Source organism: Dama dama, chromosome 1 (assembly GCF_033118175.1).
Source record: "Dama dama isolate Ldn47 chromosome 1, ASM3311817v1, whole genome shotgun sequence".
NCBI classification, from domain to species: domain Eukaryota; kingdom Metazoa; phylum Chordata; class Mammalia; order Artiodactyla; family Cervidae; genus Dama; species Dama dama.
The window spans coordinates 50,299,048-50,322,887 of record NC_083681.1 but is presented as its reverse complement, the minus strand read 5'-3'; the positions used below and the strand labels follow the sequence as shown (position 1 = coordinate 50,322,887).

The 23,840-nt window shown below is 45.7% G+C and overlaps 2 protein-coding genes across 3 annotated transcripts in view; both read left to right on the top strand.

Moving 5' to 3' along the window:
* STIM1 (stromal interaction molecule 1) overlaps positions 1 to 15,576 on the top strand; it is a 191,394-nt gene extending 175,818 nt beyond the window's left edge. Inside the window, exons 7-13 of one of the 2 annotated variants that reach the window (XM_061148953.1) lie at positions 463 to 640; positions 4,808 to 4,975; positions 5,482 to 5,582; positions 5,896 to 6,131; positions 7,315 to 7,407; positions 9,202 to 9,268; positions 13,645 to 15,576. In XM_061148953.1, coding sequence (XP_061004936.1) covers positions 463 to 640; positions 4,808 to 4,975; positions 5,482 to 5,582; positions 5,896 to 6,131; positions 7,315 to 7,407; positions 9,202 to 9,268; positions 13,645 to 14,161 — 1,360 coding nt within the window. In that variant the 3' untranslated portion in view covers positions 14,162 to 15,576. The remainder of the gene's footprint in view (positions 1 to 462; positions 641 to 4,807; positions 4,976 to 5,481; positions 5,583 to 5,895; positions 6,132 to 7,314; positions 7,408 to 9,201; positions 9,269 to 13,644) is intronic. The other variant, XM_061148963.1, reaches the window with a different exon arrangement.
* Positions 15,577 to 17,682: 2,106 nt separating this feature from the next.
* The window catches only part of RRM1 (ribonucleotide reductase catalytic subunit M1), a 38,900-nt gene continuing 32,742 nt past the window's right edge, over positions 17,683 to 23,840 (top strand). The window contains exon 1 of the mRNA XM_061148930.1: positions 17,683 to 17,930. Within this exon, the coding sequence (XP_061004913.1) occupies positions 17,912 to 17,930 (19 nt within the window). The 5' untranslated portion in view covers positions 17,683 to 17,911. The remainder of the gene's footprint in view (positions 17,931 to 23,840) is intronic.

The window sequence follows — 23,840 nt, the reverse complement described above, 5'->3', positions numbered from 1 at the left end:
TCCCAGGCTGATAATTGTACAATATATCATTATCTGCAGGGAGGACGAATGTGGAAGACCTTGTAAACTAGTAGTTGTTATGATCTGAGTATGTAAGACATCTTCTTGTTGTTCAATCAGTAAGTCGTGTCTGACTCTTTGCGACCCCATGGAATGCAGCAACACCAGACTCTCTTGTCCTTCACTGTCTCCCCGACACCTTAGAAGGAAGGATTCAGATACCCCGGAACCTTGGCTTCACAGCCTTTGTTACTGGAAGCAGAATGATGGTCCAAGTAAGTAGGGTAATGACATGGTTTCTGTTGGTCCTGAGCTGCCTCATCAGGGCCAGGCAGGCGGCAGAGTAGGGAGAACATATTCTGAGTGCTGGAGGCTCCATCTTCCTCTTGAATGCTGTGCCTCAGGGCAAGTTGGCTGGCACTGCCTTGCCTGGCCTTCTCCAGCTCCCCGCATTGTCTGCAGGCTGCACAAAGCCCAGGAGGAGCACCGCACGGTGGAGGTGGAAAAGGTGCACCTGGAGAAGAAGCTGCGCGACGAGATCAACCTTGCTAAGCAGGAAGCCCAGAGGCTGAAGGAGCTGCGGGAGGGAACGGAGAATGAGCGGAGCCGTCAGAAATACGCCGAGGAGGAGTTGGAGCAGGTAGGAGGGTCTACAAATTCCTGGACATCCTGAGGGGCTGGGGTCAAAGGACAGGAGCCAAAGGTCTGGCTAAGAGTAGTGGAAAAGTTGCAAAAATGATCACCGCGGTTGTGAAAGCACAGTGAATAACAGGTGATCAGTTATTCTGTCCCTTTCTAGTTGAGGTATGAACATGTACAGATCGTAAGCATACAGCTGGCATGCTGTACATATGCAGGTACCTGTGTAACCGCCATCCGCATCAAGGTACAGGATCTCGTAAGCACTCAGAGGGCTCACTTCTGCTTCCCCTTTCTCCCCATCAATACTCCACCTGCGAGGCAGCTACAGTCGTAACCTCTAGACCAGATTAGTTTCACCTGGTTTTTAACATCATGTAAATGGCATTATACAGTATGTATTCTTTTGTGTTTGGTTTCTTTCATTGAACATTATGCCTGTGAGAGGCAACCATGTTATTGCATGTAGTGATAATGAGTTTATTTCTATTGCTGAGTGTTAATCCATTGTATGGATAGACTATAAATTATTTATCCATTCTCCTATTGATAGACCTTTGGGTTGTTTGCAAGTTTTGTTTTTTTTTTAAACTTCTTTGTGGGCATCACTTATTTCTTTTGGATATGTAACAGGGATTCATATATTTAGTTTTAAGAAATTGGCGATTTTCCAAAATGATTGTACCAATCTGTACTGCCACTAGTGATAGTGTGAGAGTTCTAGTTGAGCTACAGCCTCAGTATTTTATAGGCATTTTCATTTTATACATTATGATATGGATGTAATGGTATCTTATTGTGATTTTAATTTTAATTTTCCTATTGACCAATAATATTGAATACCTTTTCATAAATTTATTGATGACTTTATTTGGGAATCTTCTAATTTGAAAAAATTGGGATTCAGTTAAAAACATTTCCTAACTTCCACTGTGATTTCTTTTTGACCCATGGTTATTTAAAAGTGTGTTGCCTAATTGTCAAACACTTGGGGACTTTTCTGTTTATCTTTCTCATTGATTTCCAGTTTAACTTTGCTGTGTTCAAAGAACATGTGCTTTGACCACAGGTTCTAGTCCTTTCAAATATGTTGAAACTTGGATGATGTAAGCAGACTACAGAAAACAACTAAAAGGCAAAGAATGTCAGACTGGATAAAAAAACAAAACCCAACTATATGCTGTTTACAACAGACATGCTTTAGAAATAAGGATACAAAATGGTTAAAAGTAAAAAGATGAGAAAAGATATTAATATATGATAAACACTAAGGAAAATGAAGCAGGGGTAGCTATGTTAATGTCAGACAAAATAGACTTAGAGAAAAAAGTATTACTAGAGACAAAAATGAACATTTCATATAAGATAAATGTGTGAATTAAACAGTAATATATAACAACCTTTAATTTGGATACACCTAATAATATAGTTTAAAATATATGTGTGTGTATGTGTGTGTGTGTGTGTGTGTGTGTGTGTGTATAAAGCAAAAGTTTAAAAAAACTAAAAGGATAATAGACAAATTCATAATCAAAGTTAGAGATTTTTAGCACCCCTCTCCCAAAAATAAGCAGCCAAAAGTATCAGTAAGGATATAAAAATTTAAACATGATTGATCAGTGTGACCTCATTGCTCTATACGGAGCATTTACCCAACAACCGCAGAAGACACATTCACTGTGGTGTTTGCGTGTTGCTTCTGCTCCAGTCTCACCTCTCCCTCTGGGTATCCAGTATTTATGTTGGACCTTTTAACTCTATTCCACGTGTCTCTTATGCTTAGTTCTGTTCTTTTTTTCCTCCCTCTGTGCTTTGGTTTGGTTATTTTATATTAATCTGTCTTTGATTTCCCTAATCCTATATTTTGCTAAGAACATTGTGGTATTTAGCTCATACAGTGGAATCCTACTCTCAGATAATGTATTTTTCTAGAATGCCCATTTTATTCTTTTATTGATTCTGTTCCCTGTCCAGAATTTTCCCATATTTTTCTTTAACATTTTAGTCATGGTTGTCTTAAAGTCCTTGACAGGTAACTCTTAACATCTGGATCATTTGTGGGACTGCTTGTTTTTCTTCTTGATTATTACTTCTATTTGCCTGCCTTTCTTCATGTCTAGTAATTTAGTAAATGCTGGATAGTGTGCACAAAGAATAATAGAGGCCACAGATGATTTTCATCTTCTATCAGATATAGGGTTTAGTTAGGTATGCTGGGTGAGGATCTGGTCATCTCAAGCCAATGAGAGACTGAAATGTGTCAGAACTGGGTTATAGTTTAGTAAGAGTTGGTCCAAGCCTCATTTGTCCCTGTTTCTCAGCATTCCGCTTCCTGACTTTTTATTGAGATCTGGTGAATTTATTTCTCCCTAGTCCTGAATGACTATGAGATTCATTTCTGCCCCTTGGACATTTTTAAGTTAGCTCTTTGGCCTCCTACTCCTCATAACTTCAAAGTTTTGCAGCTCTCTTGAGGAGAAGACTGACTGTGTGCTTGAGGCAGATCCCTTCTTTCTTGCAATGCCTTGTCTCCTAAGCATTGTGACATTATCGGAGATTTTATTCCACTCTTTGGCCTATTCTCTTGCACAGCCCCAGAGTGCAGTAAATGCTCAATAAAGAAAATGGATGTGTCTGTCTCTCTCTCTTTACCTGGGATCCCCCTGTTCCCTGTTTTGTAATTGTTTCTCTCATTACACAGTTTTTGAGCCTGTTTGACCAGCCCTTCCATGTGCCTCCACAACTGTCTTACTTCCTTCTGCTTGCTCTCTCTTCTCTCTCCATTCTCCCCTTAGCTGATCCCAATCCTTCAACTGCTTTTAATGTGGAACTTGATCCTACATTTCCAGGCTCAGTGTGTTAGTCGCTAAGGTGTCTGTTCCTCATTTTAAATCTGTAAAGCCAGGAGTGGGCTGTTTTCTAGTTTCCTTTTCAAGGAACAAAAATCCAGTGAAGCTTGGTCCTCTCACGGGCTCTCAGAGGAATGAAGGTGTTTTGTCCTTAGCTAAGGCCCTCCTGGTCTATATTAGGCTCAGGGGAGGACCCCAGACTTGCTGTGGGATGCTTCCCCATGGGCTAAAGTTGGACATTAGACTGCTCTCAATCCCCTTTCTCTGGAATTCTGAGCAGTGAAAAGTCAGTGTTCAGATGGGGGAGCTGGGGATTGTTTATACTGGTAGCCTGGGTGAGATAGAAGGAATTTAGCATATATAATGGGTTCTGTATGTACAGTACTTTCCAGACCTTTCATATTTAAGTGCTTTGTGGCCATCTGCTTCATTTTATGCTCCTTGCTTAGAAGTCAGTGAGGAGATGTCTGCTTATACATTGGTCCTTTCTTGGCCTCTGTCGGCAATACCCATGTTAGGTGTAAGCTTGCTTGTTGTTTTCTTGCCTTGTAGAGAGTGCCCATTACAGCCTACCCACCCTGATCAATGAGGGAATCACAAAGTCTCTGGGCTAGAAGAGCCTTTGGAGAGTATTCAGGCCAGTTGCCCCCTGGAGTAGCAATCATTTTGAAGATCTTTCTGACATGAGCTCTTTCCATACCTCTCAGGATAGGGAGCTCACTCCCTCCTGAGATCATCACTTTGCTTACAGTTTGGATTTGCCTGGGACAAGGCCTTACACCAAGCGAGATCTGCTTTAGGAAGCACATGGTCACACAGCCAGTTGAGTGACAGACCAGGGACCAGGTCAGATTTCCAGACTCCCACCCAAGTGCTTTTCTTGCCACATTGTGAGGGCTTGGGCCCAAGAATAGACCCCAGCTCTCAGAAAGAAGAGGATTCACTGAGATAACCTGTACCTCATGAGAGCAGGGGAGATTGCTGAGATTGGCTGTATGAGCAGGAGAAGTGACTAATATGTGAGAAAAGAATCCTCTAGTCTGGCAGCAAAAAATAAATAAGTAAATAAAAGAAAGGAAAAAAGTCTCCATTTGACTTCTGGTTGACACTACTAAATATATTGACCTTGAGTAGGTTACTTTCCTTCTCCAAGCTTGGTTTCTTATGTATAAAATACAGAAAATAATCCTTGCCCTTTCTCCCTCTTGTGAGAGTGGTGAAGCTCAGATGAGATGGAAGAAAAGAAGGCTGATGTATCATATGGAGGCATTGGAGAAGGCCTTGCTAATAGTAAGGACTCATATCCTCTTGGCTCACAGGTACGGGAGGCCTTGAGGAAAGCAGAGAAGGAGCTGGAATCGCATAGCTCATGGTATGCTCCAGAGGCCCTTCAGAAGTGGCTGCAGCTGACCCATGAGGTGGAGGTGCAGTACTACAACATCAAGAAGCAAAATGCCGAGAAGCAGCTGCTGGTGGCCAAGGAGGGGGTGAGACGTGCCCTCTTGCTGCACTCTTCTCTCCTCCTTGCCTCACCCCCTTCACTTGCCCTTTTTCCTCTTCTCTGCCTCTCTATATCCCTCTGTTGGACAAAGAGACATCCTGGTGTTGGGTTTTGTTTCTTTTCCTGATGCGCAGTTTCTAATAATGTCCTCAAGCTTCTGGAGAAGGGAACTAGGGTGCAGGGCTACTCCCATCTGCCTTCTGGGAAAGATGAAGTGGAGGCAGGTAGAGGGAAGTCTCTGCCAGCCCAGACTGACACAGGGACAGACTGCTCCTGGAGTCAGGATCCCTCGGCTCCTCTCATTGCTTCTGTTTTCTTTCTTTCCCTACTCTTTCCTCTCCCGTTGGCTTCCATTTTTCTTTCCCATATTCTGTTTTTCTCATGCCACCTAAACTGTGCTAGCAGGAGGGGGAGCCAGCCACAAAATAATGTTTTTCATTTTTCCAACCTCTACTCCCTGCTCTTTTTAAGCTGAGGGCCTCATCTTTGCAGGCTGAGAAGATAAAAAAGAAGAGAAACACACTCTTTGGCACCTTCCACGTGGCCCACAGCTCTTCCCTGGATGATGTGGATCACAAAATCTTAACAGCTAAGTAAGTCACACCTGCTGCCCAGCTCTGGCGATGTCCATCCCATCCTCAGAGCTGGAGGGTGTCCAGGGCCTCCAGTCCCGATTCTGTTTCTTCACTGGAAGAGGTACAGCTCTGGTCTCCTGCCTCAGCCCTTAACTACCTCCCACACTGCTCTTAAGTCTATGATTTAAGTGTGCTTCTTACATACACATACCGCCCCACCGCCCCCCTCCTCCGACCCTGCCCCTGCAACTTGTTCCTCTGAGAAAATGACTCCTTTCTCCTGGGGCTTAGGCCCAGCCCATGCCTTCCATTTTCTTTCTTCTCTCTTCAGGCAAGCTCTGAGCGAGGTGACAGCAGCACTGAGGGAGCGTCTGCACCGCTGGCAACAGATTGAGATCCTCTGTGGCTTCCAGATTGTCAATAACCCTGGCATCCATTCCCTGGTGGCTGCCCTCAACATAGACCCCAGCTGGATGGGTAGTACGCGCCCCAACCCTGCCCACTTCATCATGACCGACGACGTGGATGACATGGATGAGGAGATTGTGTCACCCTTGTCCATGCAGTGTAGGTGACCTCTTGGATAGGGATGAGGGAAGGGGGCTTTGATGTGCAGATTGAGAAGTCTGCTGGTCTCTGCCGTGCTTAAGCCAGATATGGGGCAGAGGCCAAGATGGTTTAACTCATTACCTTAGTTCATAAAGCACAACCTGCATCAAGGTATTCCTTTACAGTTGTCCTGTTAGTGGTTTTCCCTTGCTATATGCTCCATCTGCCCTATGGGTCTATTGTGTTAAGTGTGTCTCCCTCACTCTTTGTGTTTTTTTAATTCTTTTATTCTCCTTCCCTCCCTTCCGTTCCTATCTACCTTTATAAAAATAATCTCCTTTAGTGATTCATAACATAAAAATGGCATTCATTTTGACTGTTGCTTTTACTTGTTTTAATTTTATATTCCTTATTTTTAATTGCTAAGTAGATAAACGATGTCTCTTTCTGTTTTTTCACCTGAGGTCCCCAGAAGCAATAGTCCCTTATGGTGATAAAGCCCCAAATCCTCCAAGCCAGAAAGACATTCTTGTCCAGGAGGGATCTCCTGCATAAGCATGTCGGGCTTTCCACCTGAACTCGGCCATCCCCGCCCCCCCACCTCTGTCCTGGGTCTTCCCTTTCCCCGTTCTTCTTACGAGTGGTGAGAGCTGAGTAGAGCAGAGTCGAGGGAGACAGCATTCTGGGAATTCTTCAGTGAAGGAAGGGACACACCCCCTACTGACCCGCTGAATTTTTCTCTGGATCAGAGTCTCTTTTAGATAAACAGAATAGACTTTTATGGAAAAGCTCTTGTCCTGGGCCCATATCCCATGCGTGCAGGGGGGATGGCAGAAAGCTGGGCTGGGTTAGGGGCTGACTTTGAGATAGCCAGATCTTTAATCGGGCTGGATTAATCAGGCTGGATGTTTTTGTAAGTTTCTCCAGCCATAGTTTGCCTCTGGCCAAGCCTCTTTTCTGTGGACTGATGCCTTGCAAGGCTTTCATCAAAGGCCCAACAAGGTTAAGGTCACTAGCAGGTAGAACTTGATTTTGACGTATTACTCTAAAGACTCCTGTGTTCTCTGGGTTGGGAGGGACCTTCATGAGCCCTGAGTCACTCCCTCCTTGCCCCCGGCCCTTCCCTTACCCCACGGGGGCAGGGTGAAGCCCTCGGTGAATCCGATTCTCTTCTCCTTTCGGCCTGGTTGTTGGACCCTAGATGCTGCCTGGCTGATGGGGCGTAGGTTCAGTGACCGCTCTCTCTGCTCAGCATCCGCCGGCTCAGACGATCAGTCCCTCTGGAAATACCCGGGTTTGAGGACCCCCTTTGGGGCTTTTGTTTTTCCTACTTTGGGGACTAAACCAGCACTCCCACCCCACGGGCCCCTTGTCCTGCCTGTATCACTCCCATGCCTGTTCCCTCTCTTCCCTCACTGCAGTCCCTACTAACTTCAGGGAAGGGTTCGGGGGTGAGGAGAATCAGCCTGCTCAGCTGAGGCCTGGAGAGGGAACAGCCGTGGTGATGGAAGGCTTCGGCTTCTCCTTTCAGCCCACCTCCACTGATGTCCCAGTGGCCCTTCATTTGGCTGGGCTGAGATGGAAAGAAGGAACGAGAGAGCCTCCTCCTCCTTTCTCTTTCTCTGCTTCCCCTGCTGTCTCTCTTTCTCCATCCCTGTTTCACGTTTCCTCTTCCCCTTAAGCTGCCCTTTCATGTCTTGAAAGCCACCAGCCATTTAGAGGCCCTACCTCGCTAGCTCTCCATCACCGTGGAACTGTGCTGTCTTCCTGGTGGCCCTTCCAGGCTTCTGCCATCCGTGTAACTTGGCCCTTTCTCCCATCTTTAGGGAGAAGGCAGAGAGGCCCATCTATCAGGGCAGAGGAGGAAAAAACAAAGGTGTGAATTCCATTTTCAGCTGGAGCTGGCAGTGAGCCCAAGAGGGATGCTCTAGCACGTCTCTAAGTTACCTGGTACCCATATACCCCTTCTCTGGGCATGGTGGCCACCATCTTCTAAGAGCCTGATTTGCAGCATTGATCCAAGAGCTGGTTCTTTGTTGTGTAAATGCTTATTAGAGGAAGTTTGGAAAGTAAAAAGAGTAAATATGGGCTTTAAAAGGCACCTGTAGTTCCCACCATATTTGAGCAGTCTTTTGTTTGTGAATTTTTAAGTAATTTTTTATGTAGTCAAGATAATGATAACCACTGTCATTTACTGAGTGCCATGAACTGTGTCAGGTACTTTAAAAATATTATCTTGAAGCCTCACAACATCTCTGCAGGATTTTATAAATTAGGAATTAAAATAGGGAAGTAAGTTACTCAAAGTCACAGCTAGAAATAGAAAGACCTGGTTTCAAACTCTTGTCTTTTGTATTCTATTGCTCAAGGTATTCCTTGTACATGAAAATCTGTATCCTTTTGTTTCCCCTGAGCATTTTAATAGGCCTTTTTCTGTGTTTCAAAAGTCTTCTCAAGCAGCACTTTTTTTTGGTTGCACTGCAAGTCTTACGGGATCTTAGTTTCCCAGGGGTTGAAGCTGAGTCCTGGCAGTGAAAGTGTCAAGTCCTAACCACTGGACCACCAGGGAATTGTCATAAGTAACATTTTTAATAGCTGTATAACCTTCCAGTAACTGGATGTGTTATCATTTTCCTGTTGTTCCACCTTTATTTTTGCTTTCATATGATTATGAAAAAGGTATGATGAACATATTTATGTATAAATCCTTTTCTGAATTGTGAATATTTCCCAACTTTGGCTTTCTAAAAAGGCTGGTTCTTTGTGCCCTCCCGGACCTTGTCCCAAACCCCTGTCCTACCCAATCCTGCCTGTGTCCTCCCACTAACTGCCTTACCATCTCCCTTCCTAGCAATGTTGGCCCTAGGTCTTCTTCCATTGGAATTGCCATTGAAATTGACCTGGGCACCTCATTTTCAACTGGTCCCTCCTTTAGGATCCCTGGTGGGAGGTTCTTGGGAGGAGATGCCCCACTGGGGACCGAAGGCCCATAGTGGTCTCCAGCAAGCATCTCTCCACAGGCAAACTTGCTTCCCGGCCAACCCAGAGCAGGTGGCCCTTCCTCACACTCTCTTCTCTCTCCTTGCAGCTCCCAGCCTGCAGACCAGTGTCCGGCAGCGCCTGACGGAGCCGCAGCATGGCCTGGGGTCTCAGAGGTTGGTAGAGGGCGAGGCTGGCCACTTCTTGACAAGCCGGGTCTCTCTGCGGCGAATGCGCAGCCTTTCATCTGGACAGTCTTTCAGTTCTGAAGGCCTCGGGACCAGCGCTCCACCTGCCTCTGCTTCTTCTTCCTGCTCCTCTGCCACCACCACTACCACCACCACCACCTCCATCACCACCGTCCATGTCCACCCTGTCTATTACCACCACAGCACTTCCTATTTCCTCCAGATGGAGCCCTACCCTGACCCACCCCCTTCTGACAGCACCGCTGTGATGCCTTGGCACTCAGAGAGCTTGGGGTATCAGCTGTCTCTCTTCTCTCCCCTTCTTCCCGTCCGTGCCTCTCTGCTGCCTTTACCTTGGCCTTTGCCTGCTGGCTGCTGCTTGGTGGGCTGTGGGGGCTGTGCAATGGGATACCTTCTCCTTGTCCTGTCTTTTCCCAGCCTGGGACCCCTCCTTGAGGTCAGCCTAATGCCCTACACCTTTCTTTCCTTCTCTCCTTGGGGTTTGCTGACTCTAAAATGAGTAACAGACTCCCTCCCTCACGGTCCTATAGCACTTTGGCCTAAACTTTCACATCCGTTATCTCAGTGGAGTCCTCACTTCTTTATCCCCTCAGCAAACATTTATGGATACCTACTCTCTGCCAGACTGCTAGGCATGGGGATTCGTAGATGATAAGATACAATCTCAGCCATCAAGAATTATGGTCTGGTCTGGGAGAGGTACATAAATGATTCTGGAACAGTTGATAAGTGCTATGGGGGTGTTGAAGAGGGAATGACTAACAGTGTGAACCTGGGTGGAACACTTCACAAAAGAGATGACATTTGTGCCAACAACCTGTGTGCAGGAAAAGGAGATTGGGTATTCTAGGCAGAGGGAACACATATATAGGCTTGGAAGTTCATGAGAATCTGATCTATGTGTGGTTAGAACATTGGCTATATGTTGATGGGACAGAGTAGCAAAGGAGGCTAGAATGATGCAGGGCTCTGAAAGGCTAGGAGCTTTGGCTATTACCCTTTAAGAGACAGAGAACTTCCAAGGGGCTTTTAGAAGGAAGTGAATTGGTCATATTTGCATTTTAGAAATAAAACTTTATAGCCTGTATAAAGGAAAGAATGGGGATACTAGAGGAACTTGGAAGTCACTGTAGTAGGCCACCAGGGGGAGGTAATGAGGTTTGGGGGTAAAAACAAGAGTATTAATTTGGTAACTGACTTTGAGGGGTGGAGGAGAAGGAGGCATCTAGGATGATGCCCAGGTTTCTAGCTTGGGTGACAGGAAAACGTAGTACCTTTCGTAAAATTACTCTTCAGAAGGGAGGAGGAAACAGATTTAAGGATTTTGGACAAGCTAGGTTTATGTCAGGCAGGCATGAAAACACTCCTGTTCAGAGAAGGAGTTAAGATTGTGCATGTTAAGTAATTTTCCCCAGGTCCCAAAGCTAATGAGGAGCAGAACACAGACTAGGACTTGGCTTTCCATTCCAGGATGCTGTTAGTTATGTTTGGGCTTCCACAAGGTCTCAGTAAGTGAACTGTGTAAGGACTGATGACAGGCTTTCTCCCACAGCTTCAGGGACTTGCCCTGCTCACACCTCAAGGTGACAGGTTATGGTAAGAGATAGTAGCCTTGACCCTGCCTGAACAAGCTTAGAGGACCCTCAGAAAGACCTTCAGAAAGCACCTCTCATCTCTGAAGTTGTGACCACGGTTTAGTCCTGGCCTCTGAACTGCAGCTTACCCTGTTGCTTCCTTTTGGTTCTGCGTCACTCTGGATACCAGTCTTTCTAGCTCTGCCCCTCGGACTCTGGATGGTTATCCTTGAAGTCTGTTCCTTTCTCTTTCACAAAAGGACAGCCTTTCCTAGTGTTATCACTCAGCAGAGTTGCTCATTTTCATCCTCATCCTCATTTTCATCAAGAAGCCTAGGCAGGGAGACTGCCCTTCCCAGTACAGATGGACAGGATCAAAGTGGTTTGGGGGAACTAGAGGACGCTGTGAATCTCATGCTCAAAGGCCCAAAGTGGGCGGGGGGAAGGGGAGGAGTACCTGCGTCCGCCTGGCCTGTTCACTACTGAATTTTCTTTCGCACCATGCATCAGAGGATCATCTCTAAAGGCAAACAGGCTCTCTAGTAAGGTTAGTAGCTTGGGACGGGAGCCCAAGGCAGCCCAGCCTTTGGGGAGGGACACCCCTGCCCTGAATTGTCTCAGAGATTCAGGGAGGGAAAGTGAGCTTGCTCAGTGGGCCCTTTCCCTCACATGTCCACCCAGGCTTCCGCCTAGGTTCTTTTCTTGCTTTGGAAGCCTCAGCTTTTGTTGATGATGGAGGCATGGAGGGCTGGGAATCATGACCAAATGGGGCAGTAGGCCAGGAGGAGTGAGTCTGAGTGGACCCCAACCTCTTGACCTCTCTTCCTTCCTTGGCATTGAAAAGGCAGTCTCCTAGAATCCTCACCTCCTCAGTCTAGAAGACCCCTTGTCCCAGTGTGACTGCTCCCCAGAATTTCCTTGGCTCCTTGCTTAGCGGTTGATATGTGTGTGGAAAAGGCAGGGTGTGGAGAGGATCATCTTGGGACTTAGAGAAACAAGGACATATTTAGACAGAAGAGAAGGCACCATCAGAAATATGAAAGCAAGTGGGAGACACTTGATAAAATACTAGAGTAGGTGGCTGGAACAGTGTTTGGAATGGAAGTTGGAGCTAAGATTGTTCTCTGCTGTTCCATGTCTCCAGGAAGGTACTGGCCCACAGAGTGGCTGCTTGGTTAATTGTTTCCTACTGAGAATTAAACTATAATAACTATTAGCCAGCCTCCTGCTTCTGCCTGTTTTTGGAGCCTGGTCCCCTCCCTAATTTTTTACCCACAGCCTTCTCCTGTCTAGGTCCTGCTGTGCTGTCCTCTCCCCTCCCACTCATGACCCTTTCCCTTTAGTTTTCTGACATGGATATTTAAACATTTCCCTCTGCCCTCTCCTCTGCCTCTGCCATGGGGTCTAGGGCCTCTGGGAAAGTGGAAGGATTAAAGGATTGGCAGGGGACTCCTGTATCTACCTTTTTGTCTGTAAGGCAGGAGGGGTGGCATCCAGAATTAGTTCATGGTCTTCTTAGGAATAGCCAGCCCTTTACAGGGTCTCATCAATGCTGGACCACCTCTGTGTGCATGTCCAGTGTGCAGTGCCATGTCCCCATAGCTCAGCCTTGCAAAGAAGCCTCTTGTGAGTGGCCCATGGAAGGGTCTTCCTGCTTGACTGGCCTCATCATCTTCATTCCCACAATTGTTTCTACATTTTCAAGTGCTTTGCTAACATACTTGGGCCTCTAAACAGTCTTGCAAAATAACTGAATTGATGTTATCTTCATTTGGCCAAAATTGAGGACCAGCAAGGTCATATGACTTGTCCAAGGTCACACAGCAAGTCTCAGGCAGAGATGGAAATTGAAATAGACCTTAGGACTTCCAGTGGGCAGCTCTTCTGAACCACTGCTCCTCAAAGGCCAACATCCTGTCTTTCTGCACCTCCATACATTCTCCCTGTCAGCAGAGCTCTGAAAAAGACCCCAGTCTTCCTACTGCCAGCCAACTTTGAACTCCAAAACACTTCTCTGTGATCTTCTTTGAATCCTGAGAGAAGGTTGGAAGAGGCAGCATCTTGGCCTTTCAGGGGGGTGAAGGATTGTTTGCAAGGCTGTTCTAGTCTTTTTCTCCCCAGTCTGGGTCAGGCCCATTGACTGCATGTTTCCCTGTTCCTCGGGGCCTGGCCCAGACTGGATGTGTCCCCGGGTGGGACAGGAGTTATGTATGTTAGCTTAGGGTTGAGTCCTGAGAAGTCTAACCAGCTCTGGAAGCAGAGATTTTGCTGAGGAGGATGCCTGTAGCACTGAAGCCTATGGCTGCATCGGTTTAAGGCCTGGCTATTCATCAGGGGTGGGAGCCAGACCTTAGAAAGCCCTTAGCCAGAGAGTTAATGGTATAATGACGTTTGTTTTTGCTTCTTATCTCTTCTCTCCATCACTTTTCCCTCTTTTCTCTCCCTTGGTCCTCTGTATTTCTACCTGCTTCTCCTTTTGCTCCCCATGTTCCCCCCCCGCCCATATTACTCTTTTCTCCTTATCTCTTCTCCAATCTATCCTATTCCCTATTCCTGCCTCCTCTCTGTGCGTGTCAACTTGCCTCTGTTTCCCATTCTTCCCTCTTTCCCACCTGCTGGTCACCCTATTTTCTCTCTCCTGCCCCTCTCTCCATCCCCATTTTCCTACCCTGCTCTTGTCTTCTTACATGGTCCCTCTCTCCTCTTCAAATTCCCCCCTGCCCCCCACCCTCTCTGTGTCTCTTTCTTCCTCTCTGACCTGTCTTGCAGGGATTTGACCCATTCCGATTCGGAGTCCTCCCTCCACATGAGTGACCGCCAGCGTCTGGCCCCCAAGCCTCCTCAGATGATCCGTGCTGCAGATGAGGCTCTCAGTGCCATGACCTCCAACGGCAGCCACCGGCTGATTGAGGGGGCACACCCCGGCTCTCTGGTGGACAAACTGCCTGACAGCCCTGCCCTGGCCAAGAAAGCACTGCTGGCGCTGAACCACGGGCTGGACAAGGCCCACAGCCTGATGGAGCTGAGTTCCCCGGCCCTACCTAGTGGTTCTCCACATTTGGATTCTTCCCGTTCTCACAGCCCAAGTCCCCCAGACCCAGACACGCCATCTCCAGCTGGGGACAGCCGAGCCCTCCAGGCTAGCCGAAATACACGTATCCCCCACCTGGCTGGCAAGAAGGCTGCGGCTGAGGAGGATAATGGCTCCATTGGCGAGGAGACAGACTCCAGCCCAGGCCGGAAGAAGTTTCCCCTCAAAATCTTTAAGAAGCCTCTTAAGAAATAGGCAGGAAGAGGGTGGCAGTGGTGGGACAACTTGTCCTTCCCTGGTCTTCTGCTTCCCCTCCCCTCCCTTCCAAGATACCTGGCTCCCAGCACAGGGCCTGGGAGGGGCTGGCTCCGGGGCCTGGGCACTGTACATACCTGCCCCCCACGTCCTTGGGTCCTTCAGCATTATTTATTAACTGACCACCATGGCCTGCCTCCTTCCCAACCATGGGCTGCTGCTGCACTCCCTCTCCACTTCAGTGCATGTCTTAGTTGCTGTCCCCTCAGCTCCCAGCTCCACCTCTGGGGTTCAGCTTCTGTGCCTCTGCTGTCCCAGTTTTGAGGTTTGGTTTCTTGTTACTCTCTATCTCCTGCTTTCAGGCTTCTCCCTCCCACCACTCCCCACCTTCCCCTAGCAGCTAGCAGGGGAGAAAGGGGGAGTAACTTCTGACACCTGTGCCTCAGATCTCTTCCACCCTCTGCACCCCGCCCCCCCCCCCCCGGCCACTGACGATGGTTCTCTTTGCCCCAGACTGGGGCCTAGGACCTAATATTTGAGGTTTGTTCTCTGGAAGTGTGGTGGGCCAGAGGTAACCTCGGGTTGGAGCTTACTAGGACTCCAGGGGTCCATGGGGGAGTAAAACCAATTCCCAGAGAGCAAGTCACTAGGGTTTTGAAGAGAGGCTAGGCTCAGGGATAGATTGGAAGCAGCTTCTAGTCTGAGGATGAGTAGGAGCCAGAGATGTGGGCTACAAGGCAGTCACCTTTTCTCTCTTCTCTCACCCACACCTGCTTCTCTCTTATCCCCACTGCCCCACACTGCAGGAGGGTTTGTCTGTAAGAGATGCTGCCCAAATGCTCCCCAAGCATCATTACTCCTAAGGCTCAGGACAGTCGGCTCCCCAACCATAGGAGCCTCAGCTATGATAGAGGGCTCTAATGGGGCCCCGAAGCTGTTGGGCAGAGTGTTGTCACATTTGAACCAAAAGACATTTTAAAATTGAAAAATGAAATCTCCTGAATTTCCCAAGTGCCTGCACCACATACTTCCCCTGTCAGACCCGTGTTTATGTTACTGCATAGCCTGGGCCAGAGGCTCAAGGACACAGCCGGTTTAGGGACAGGGTGGCTGAGGAAGCTGGTGTAGGTCAAGGTGGCTGTGTGACCGCTTCCCCCTCACCCTTCCCACCCTCTAGACAACTCTCTCCCTTACCTGTTTTTGCTATGGCTGTAAAGGTATTTTCCCTCTGCCCCACTCCCTGCCATCTTTACTCTGGGATCCTATTTTGGGCCTGGGGTGGGGGCACCTGGGGCTGGTCTTAGGAGGTTCTAGGCTGCAGACTGCCTTGTACCCCCTGGACAGCCTCACATGGGTTTTTCTGTGTTATTTCATAAGGCTCTCTGAAGTCCAATAAAGCATGTAGGAGATTTTAACCTCTGCTGGCTTTGACTCTCATTGTGTTCCCTGTGCTCTGTGGCATAGCAGATAGGATGAAGGGACGTTTCTCTTCTGCCAAGGGAAAATGAAACTCTAATACCTTACCCAAAACCCTCTGGTGGGGTTACCAGATGAAATACAGGATACTCAGTTACATGTGAATATTAGACAAATAACTTTTTAAAAATATAATTATGTCCTATGAAATGTTGGGGATAAATTTTTGTTAGCTTAACCTGGCAACCCTACCTCTAGGCTATTTGATCCTATCATATAGCTTCACTGATCACCTATGACTTTTAGAATTATAGGCATATCTCATTTTATTGCACTTTGCAAGTATTGCACTTTTTACAAATTGAAGATTTGTGGCAAGGGAGTCTTATTTTTTTCCTAACAGCATTTACTCACTTCCTGTTTCTGTGTCACATTTGGTAATTCTTGTAGTAGTTCAAACCTTCCACCTGCAAAAATATTACCACTGCTGATGGCTTAGATGGTGGTTAATGTTTTTTAGCAGAAATGTATTTTTTTTTATTAAGCTGTGCACTTTTTTTAGACAATGCTATTGCACACATAAAAGACTACAGTATAGTGTAAACATAACTTTTATATGCACTGGGAAACCAAAAATTTTGTGACTTGCTTTATCATGATATTTGCTATATTGCAGTGGTCTGGAACTGAAACCATTTGGTGTCATTTCAGGGGGCTCTTTAGAACTCCTGGTGCTTTATGTCTCAGTGCAGAAAGAACTCAGCAAGAGGCAAAGTGATATATAAGAGGTGATTTATTAGAATAGGATGCTTGTGAGGCTTACAAGCTGGTGAGGGGGGTGCCATGCCCCAAGAATTTACTGGGCTACAGTTATAATCAAAGGAAAAGCGGGGAGGAGAAGAACTTCTTTGTCTTTCTTGAGTAGACATCATTAGCTCCTCCTCCAAGTTGAGCAGGGGAGTGTTTTCTAACACAGTCAAGCTAGGTCCATAATTTTTTTTTTTTTTTAATGTGTGCAGAGAGCATGTCCTACGGATCATTAACTTACTGAGCTCATGGGGCAGGATGTGGGGCTCATGCCATCATTGTTTTATTGTTTGGGGACATGTCTCATGCTTGTGTTGCATGGTTTTGTTGCTAAGCAAGTCTGCTTTCTTGAGTAATCATTAACTTATAGGGGTCTCCCATAATTATTCTACTTACAATCCCCTAGTGGGATTAACTAATGACCTATTTTGTCCCTTTACTCTGTCCCTATGAGAACCAAATCACCAATATCTTTGAGGTATTGCTATGCCTCACGGGAACCTTGGGATCACCTTGATGGCAATAAGGAACCAATGAAAGGTTTTACAGTGGAGAATGCCACATGAGATTTCATAAAAATTAGTTTGCCTAGCCCAAAGCTGAAGGTTCTACATCAGACATGTGTGTCATGTCTCACCTATGCTTACTCCCCACGTTTGGTCACCAAGTCCTGTCCATTCTACCTCTCCAAGGCCTTACTGCTGACCCTATCTCTGCCACCACCCACTTGATAATTCTAAAAGCAAACGGATCATAGCCTTGCCCACTCAAACTCTGCGAACGCTTGCTCCCATTTCTATCAGGATAAAATTCAAAGGCCCTTTCTTGGCATAGCAAGTCTCTCTCCCAACCGGACTCAGGCCCACCTAAGAAGGGTCTGGAGCTCCCAGCCTCCGTCTACGTATCTCTGGCTAGAGCCCACCTCAGACGGCAGTTTTGGGTTATCATAATATAACAACCATCAAGACAAGAAAAAGTTGATGGTTAGAGTTTTGCTATTTCCAATGCACTAAAACCTTCTCGACCCCTGCGGGAACTGCCGGCAAGAAGGGCGGGGCAAGACCGGGCCGGGCAAGACCTGGAGGTCTGGGCCCCGGATTCCGCTGTGCCCACATCCAACATGGCGGCGGGATGTCTGCGTTCCCGCCAGGCACGTTCACTCCCAACGGTGCCGTAGGAGAGGCGCCATTTCCCCGGCCCTGCCCACACTCAACATGGCGGTTGTGGGGCCAGGCCGACTCTGCTACGCTAGCCCTGCTCACCGGCCGCGGCGCTGGCTGCGTCGCGTGACGTCACTCGAGCTTGGTCGCGCTGCTTTTGCGTCGCGGCTGGCGGGAGCGGGAAGGGGATTCGGATTGCCTTCCTCTGCTCTGTGGAGGAAAGTGCTCTCTGGTCCTAATTCCAGGCCCTGCACCCGAGCAAACCTTCGAGCCTGACCCTCCGTGCTTGGCCACCTTCTCGATCGCACCGGAGCCTCAGAGCTGCAGTCTCGTGTCGCATCTTTTACAGCCTCAGTTACTAGCTGCGATGCATGTGATCAAGCGAGGTGAGAGGCCGGGGAGGGGCGGCGGGTGAGGGACGCGGGCTGCCGCGCCCAGCAGTTAGCCGCGCCCGCCCGCCTCTGGCGCTTCCCGCGCTACCTGCAGCGGTTTCCCGCCCTGTCAGCTGCTTGTCCTCCTGCCCTTTGGTCAGTCTGACTCAACTCCCCTCCGAGCGTTAATCTGCACCGCTCGGCTCTGTCATCCAGCCGCTTTTCTAAAGAGTAGTAACACCTTTCCCTTAGTGAGTTGTAACTGTGTGCGCCCAGCACTTTGCAGGCGGCACTTTATTCCTCTCCGCGAGCCCCTGAGGTAAGGGTTATTAGCTGCGTTTCGCGCAGAGAGAGGCTTCGGGACTGTACGGTCACCCAGTTAGATGCTGGTGATGCCGGACTTCGAACCCGTAGCCAACAACAGTTTTATTGTTGTTGGTCACAACAATAAAAAAAGCTTGGTCACCTGTCCTAGCCTAGGCCCGGGAGAAGCTAGGTAATCAGGGGCTCTGCATTCTACACGGGCACCTACCAGCTTCCTGATCTCTTTTTGTGGGGTGAAAAAGTCAGTCTCAGACACAGACATCTCCACAGAGTTGTCGCTGCGTGTTTCCGTTGTTGGGAAGAGTAGTCCCAGAGGAGTTTGGGATCGGGACTAGTTGGCTTTACCTTTGATAGGAAGAGATAGGGAATTAGAGTAGGGTGGCCGAGACATCTTCTGACAGGGTGGGGACCGGGAAGAGCCTTGTGTTCTTCCTCGACACATCTTCCGTTAGACTTGCTGAGGACTTCCTTTGTGTCAGTCCTTTGCTTGATTCTGTGAAATTAATGTTAAGAGGAGACAGACTTGCCTCAGGAAGAAAAAAGTTTATAATCAGGTTGGAAAAACAAGAGCAAAGCATACCTTTAACAGAGAACCATGTGGGACAGATAGGAACAAGTTTTGAGTCTACTGAATATGCCTCTGTTACAGCATTAAAAGTTATTTCAAAATTGTAGGCACTTAGTAAATACTGGTTGACTGACTCTTTTGTCGACTAGGTTGTGAGTGTTTCAAAGATGGGGACACTATGCCCAAACTTAGTACTGAACCTGCCAGTGAATAGATGCTCCAAAAGTGGATGAGATAATTATTAGGTTGGTGCAGAGGTAATTGCAGTTTTACATTTTTGAACTTTGCTGTTTTAGTATTGGAATACATTCTTAAATAAATGTGGTTATGTTATACATCATTTTAATGCATATTTCTCACTTTGTGCTTTTTTTGCTGAGGATTATTTGCTGTTTTTTATTTTTATTTTAAACTATAGAAATGATGTTAGACAAAAAGTAAATTTGAGCGATTTTTCTTAGTTCAAAATGGGTTGTAAAGCAGCAAAGACAGCTTGCAAAATCAACAACGCATTTGGCCCAGGAACTGCTAATGAATGTACAGTGCAGTGGTGGTTAAAGAAGTTTTGCAAAGAGAACTTTGAAGATGAGTGTAGTGGTCAGCCATTGGAAGTTGATGACAATTGAGAGCCGTCATCGAAGCTGATCCTCTTAGACAACCACTCAAGAAGTTGCTGAAGAACTCAAAGTCGGCCATTCTGTTGTCGTTTGGCATTTGAAGCAAATTGAAAAAGTGTAAAATCTTGATAAGTGGATGCCTCATGAGCTGACCGAAAATTAAAAAAAAAATCATTCTGAAGTGTCATCTTCTCTTATTCTACACAACAATGACCATTTCTCGATCGGACTGTGAAATGTGATGAAAAGTGGATTTTTTACGGCAGTTGGTGATGACCAGCTCAGTGGTTGAACAGAGAAGACGCTCCAAAGCCAAACTTGCACCAGAAAATGGTGATGGGCACTATTCGGTGATCTGCTGCTGATCTGGTGCACTATAGCTTTCTGAATCTTGGTGAAACCATTACATCTGAGAAGTATGCTCAGCAAATGAATGAGATGCCCCCAAAACTGCAACACCTGCAGCTGGCATTGGTCAACAGAGTGAGCCCAATTCTTCTTCACTATAATGCCTGACTGCACGTCACACAACCAACACTTCAAAAGTTGAATGAATTGGTCTATGAGGCTTTGCCTCATCCACCATTTTTACCTGACCCCTCGCCAACTGACTACCACTTCTTAAAGCATCTTGACAACTTTTTTCAGGCAGAACGCTTCCACAACCTGAGGAGGCAGAAAATGCTTTCCAAGACTTCGTTGAATCCCAAAGCACAGACTTTTCCACTACAGGAATAAAGGAACTTATTTCTCATTACCAAAAATGTGTTGATTGTAATGGTTCCTATTTTGATTAATAAAGATGTGTTTGAGCCTAGTTTTAATGATTTAAAATGTACAGTCCGAAACTGCAGTTACTTTTGTACCAACCTAATACTTTAAGGTATAGAACATGATGAGTGTTGTAAGTAGGAAGGTAGTTGATTTGGTTGTAACTAGGTGGTTTACAGCCTAGAGATAGGGTTATGGCCCTTCTTGTCATTAGTATCTTTGAAACATCATTGTCTACATTTCTCTAGTCTCCCATTTTAGCTGTTGAGACCAAAGACCGAAACACATAGTGCACTTTTGTTGGTTGATTCCTTTAAGTGAGAGGGGACAATTCAGTTTTTTTAGACCTTTAGAAAAAGATCTGGAAAGATGAGAAGCTCTTAAGATACATCTGTAACAGATGAATCATAAACTTGTGATCATATATCTCTGGAGTGGGTAGCACCTCTGTGTTGCATTTTTAACCTTTTGGGTCCACTTTCAAATACTGTGGTTTAAAAAGTACTATCTACAATAAAAGGCAGGTCTTATTTTGTTTCTCATTCCTTCAGAGAACATAATTTGATCCAGATGGTTTGCTGCTAGACTGCCAGTAACATTCAGCAAGTCTTGTTCATATACAAAGTTGTACGTAGATTTATTTTATTTTTGATCTTTAATTTGTTTAGGGTATTCTCTCCTCCCCTTATTTTTGGAATGATAGTATAGAAGCAGACTAACACATGCAGTTTTTTCTAATCGTAGTGTAATTATTCAGGAGGGCAACTGCAGTAAACTTAAAATACTTAACTGAATGTACCAATGTCTTGCCAAGCACCATGAGGTTAATAGCAGAGAGAGAAGGCATCTCCATCTTCCATGATCTTAGGGCTCTTAGGGATATAGGAGTAATCTATATGAAAAGTGTTAGATAACAGAAGGGAATAGTAGATGGATTTTTCTTATCTGCTATCTTGTTCTTCTTGGTGGGACAGCATCATATTGCTCAAGGAAGTTAAGATTAAAAGTTGAGAACCATTGGAATAAAGGCAATGTAGCCAAGCTGTAAAGTGTGCTTCGGAATTCAGTATAGTGTTTTCAAAACTTTGGGTTGTAACCCACAGTAAAAATTATTTTCCATTATGACTGAGTACACACATGTATATGTAGGTATTTACGTAAAACGGAACCAAACTTTGCAAAATAGTACTTTCTAAAGCACCTATTTGCACTCTGATAATCTCCTCTATTCCAGATCCTCTCTCTCCCGCACCACCCTTCCTCTCCCTCTTCCTTCCCATCCTTCCTAATTCCCTTTACAGCCCACTGTGTTATTTTACGATCTGTGTGGCTACTGTGCTCGGCACTGAGGTTACAGTGGTGAGTAGACAGAAATAGTTCTGGCTTTCAAAGATCTTACAATCAATTGAGAAAAATAGACGAAAACATTAACATAATATGATCAGAATTCTAACATGTAAAATACAGGCTATAGCAGCCCATTCGTTCAATTATTCAGAAAGTATTTACAGTCGTTCCTCAGTATCCATGGGGCATTTGGTTCCAGGACCTGCTGTGGATACCAAAATCCATGTATGCTCAAGTCTCATGGTCATCCCTCAGTCTCTGTGGATTCTTCATGTGCAAATTCCAGTTCAGCATCCAGGGCTTCAGCCAACTACAGATCATATACTGTTTATGGATGTGGATTCAGAGGACTGACTATATTCAGCATCTCTTATGCTGTGTTAGGTACTATGGATTCAGCAGTGAACAAAACAAGCTAAATTCCTTTTCTCATTGGAGTTCACATTCTGGTGTGAGTGACAAGAATGAGTTAATTCCAGATAGTGTTTGTGAAATGGTGGTGGTAAAACAGGGTAATGTGATAAAGATGAATGAGAAGATAACCTTGGATTGGGTCCTCAGGTAAGGAGGTGACATTTCAGTGGAGCTCTGAATAATACTAAGAGCCAGCTGTGTGAAGATATGTGAGCTGAACTTTGTAGGTAGAGGGAATAGGAAGTTCGTATCTTGCAAAGAGGCATATACTTGGTCTTACAGTATTAGCAAAGTCTCCCTGAAGAGAGGAATTTAAAAAGACAGCTTATACCCAGGAGGAAATCAGACAGTTAGTGTTCTAGAGGATTTCACAGGAGGAAGAGGGCAATGTGAGTTACAGTGTTTAGGGCAGGTTTCATGGATGTGGTGAGAGTTGGAGAGTGAATAGGAGTTAGATGTATGGAAAGGCAAAAGAAGGACTTTGGGGCAGAGTAAGGTATAAGCAGTTATATGGATGTGGGAATGGGATGCCTTATTGGGATGTAGGATATTTCACAAGGATCAGTAGAAGAGATGTGGAACCAAATTAAGGAAGGCCTTGTTTGATAGAAGAGGAGGGATTAGTAAGCAGGGATTAGTGATATGATGAAATCAGTTTATGTGTTGAAAAAAAATAAAGTGAAATGATAGGCTAGAGAACAGTGGATCACTGATCCTTTAGCCCTTTAGTGTTCCTTCCCTTCCCAGTGTGAATTTAGAGAGTTGCTTTTGTACTTTCTGTCAGTTCCTGATTAATTTGACAGCTGCAGATTTTCAGTTTGCTAATACTGCCTTGTGGTCACCTATCTGCCTACCCAGTTAGTAGAGCATTAAGGGCTCATTCCTGGTGTGTGCCAGCTAATTTACTCTATTCCAGAGTTAAACAATGCATATGTGAGTCTGTTAGAAAAGGAGATCACAATGGTAATCAGAAAGAGAAGGGCTATCTTAGTTAATGTATTAGTATTTAAGAAAAACTAACTTCTTTTATTGATGATGGGTTACTAGCAGTATCTTATTGTTCATTATTCTTTATCAAACTTTTGAGAAAGTCCCTGGACCAGCCGGACTTTGTTAGGAAGAAGAAAGAGCTATAGGATATAAGTCCAAATCATGAAAGGACTAACTATATAAGGTCCATATGTATGTGCTTCCATATCCCCAAAATAAAAAATGAGAGGTTGCCCCTGGAAGATTGTTTTGAGTTACAAGTAGAAAGAAGTACTTCTTTACATGGTATGAAGTAAATTCAAGTCATTAATTACTCTAGGAAAGTACGTAAGCCGTATTTATCATGAAGGTGTTAGGATGGAGACAGGTTTAGAAATCATTTAACATTCAATAATTTTTGAGTACCTGCTATGTGCTAGGCCTTGAGCTTTGGTCTGGGCACTGGGGAATAAATACATTGATAAATAAATCATGACAAAATCTTTTTCCTTTTGGAAATTATATTCTAGTGAATGAGTGAAAGAGTCATACAATAAACAAACACCTAGGTGAACTATAGAGCATGTCAGATGATCAGAAGTGCTCTGGAGAAAAATAAAGCATAGAAGGAGGGTAAGAGGGGCAAGGCTGTGTTTGGGGCATTGCAATTTAAAATAGAGTGATTGGGGAAAACCTTATTGAGAAGTTGACATTGAGCAAAGATCTAATAGAGGTATACATAGTAAGCAGTCAGGGTTGCCAGGGTCAGGTGGGAGAGTAGGAGGTGACGTGGGGGAGGGGGCTCCCAGGGCAGGTTATATAGGATTCTGTGGACTATTATAATGATTTTAACTTTGATTCTGAAACAGATTATAAACCACTCTTGGGAGGGGAGTAATGACATAGTTTTGACAT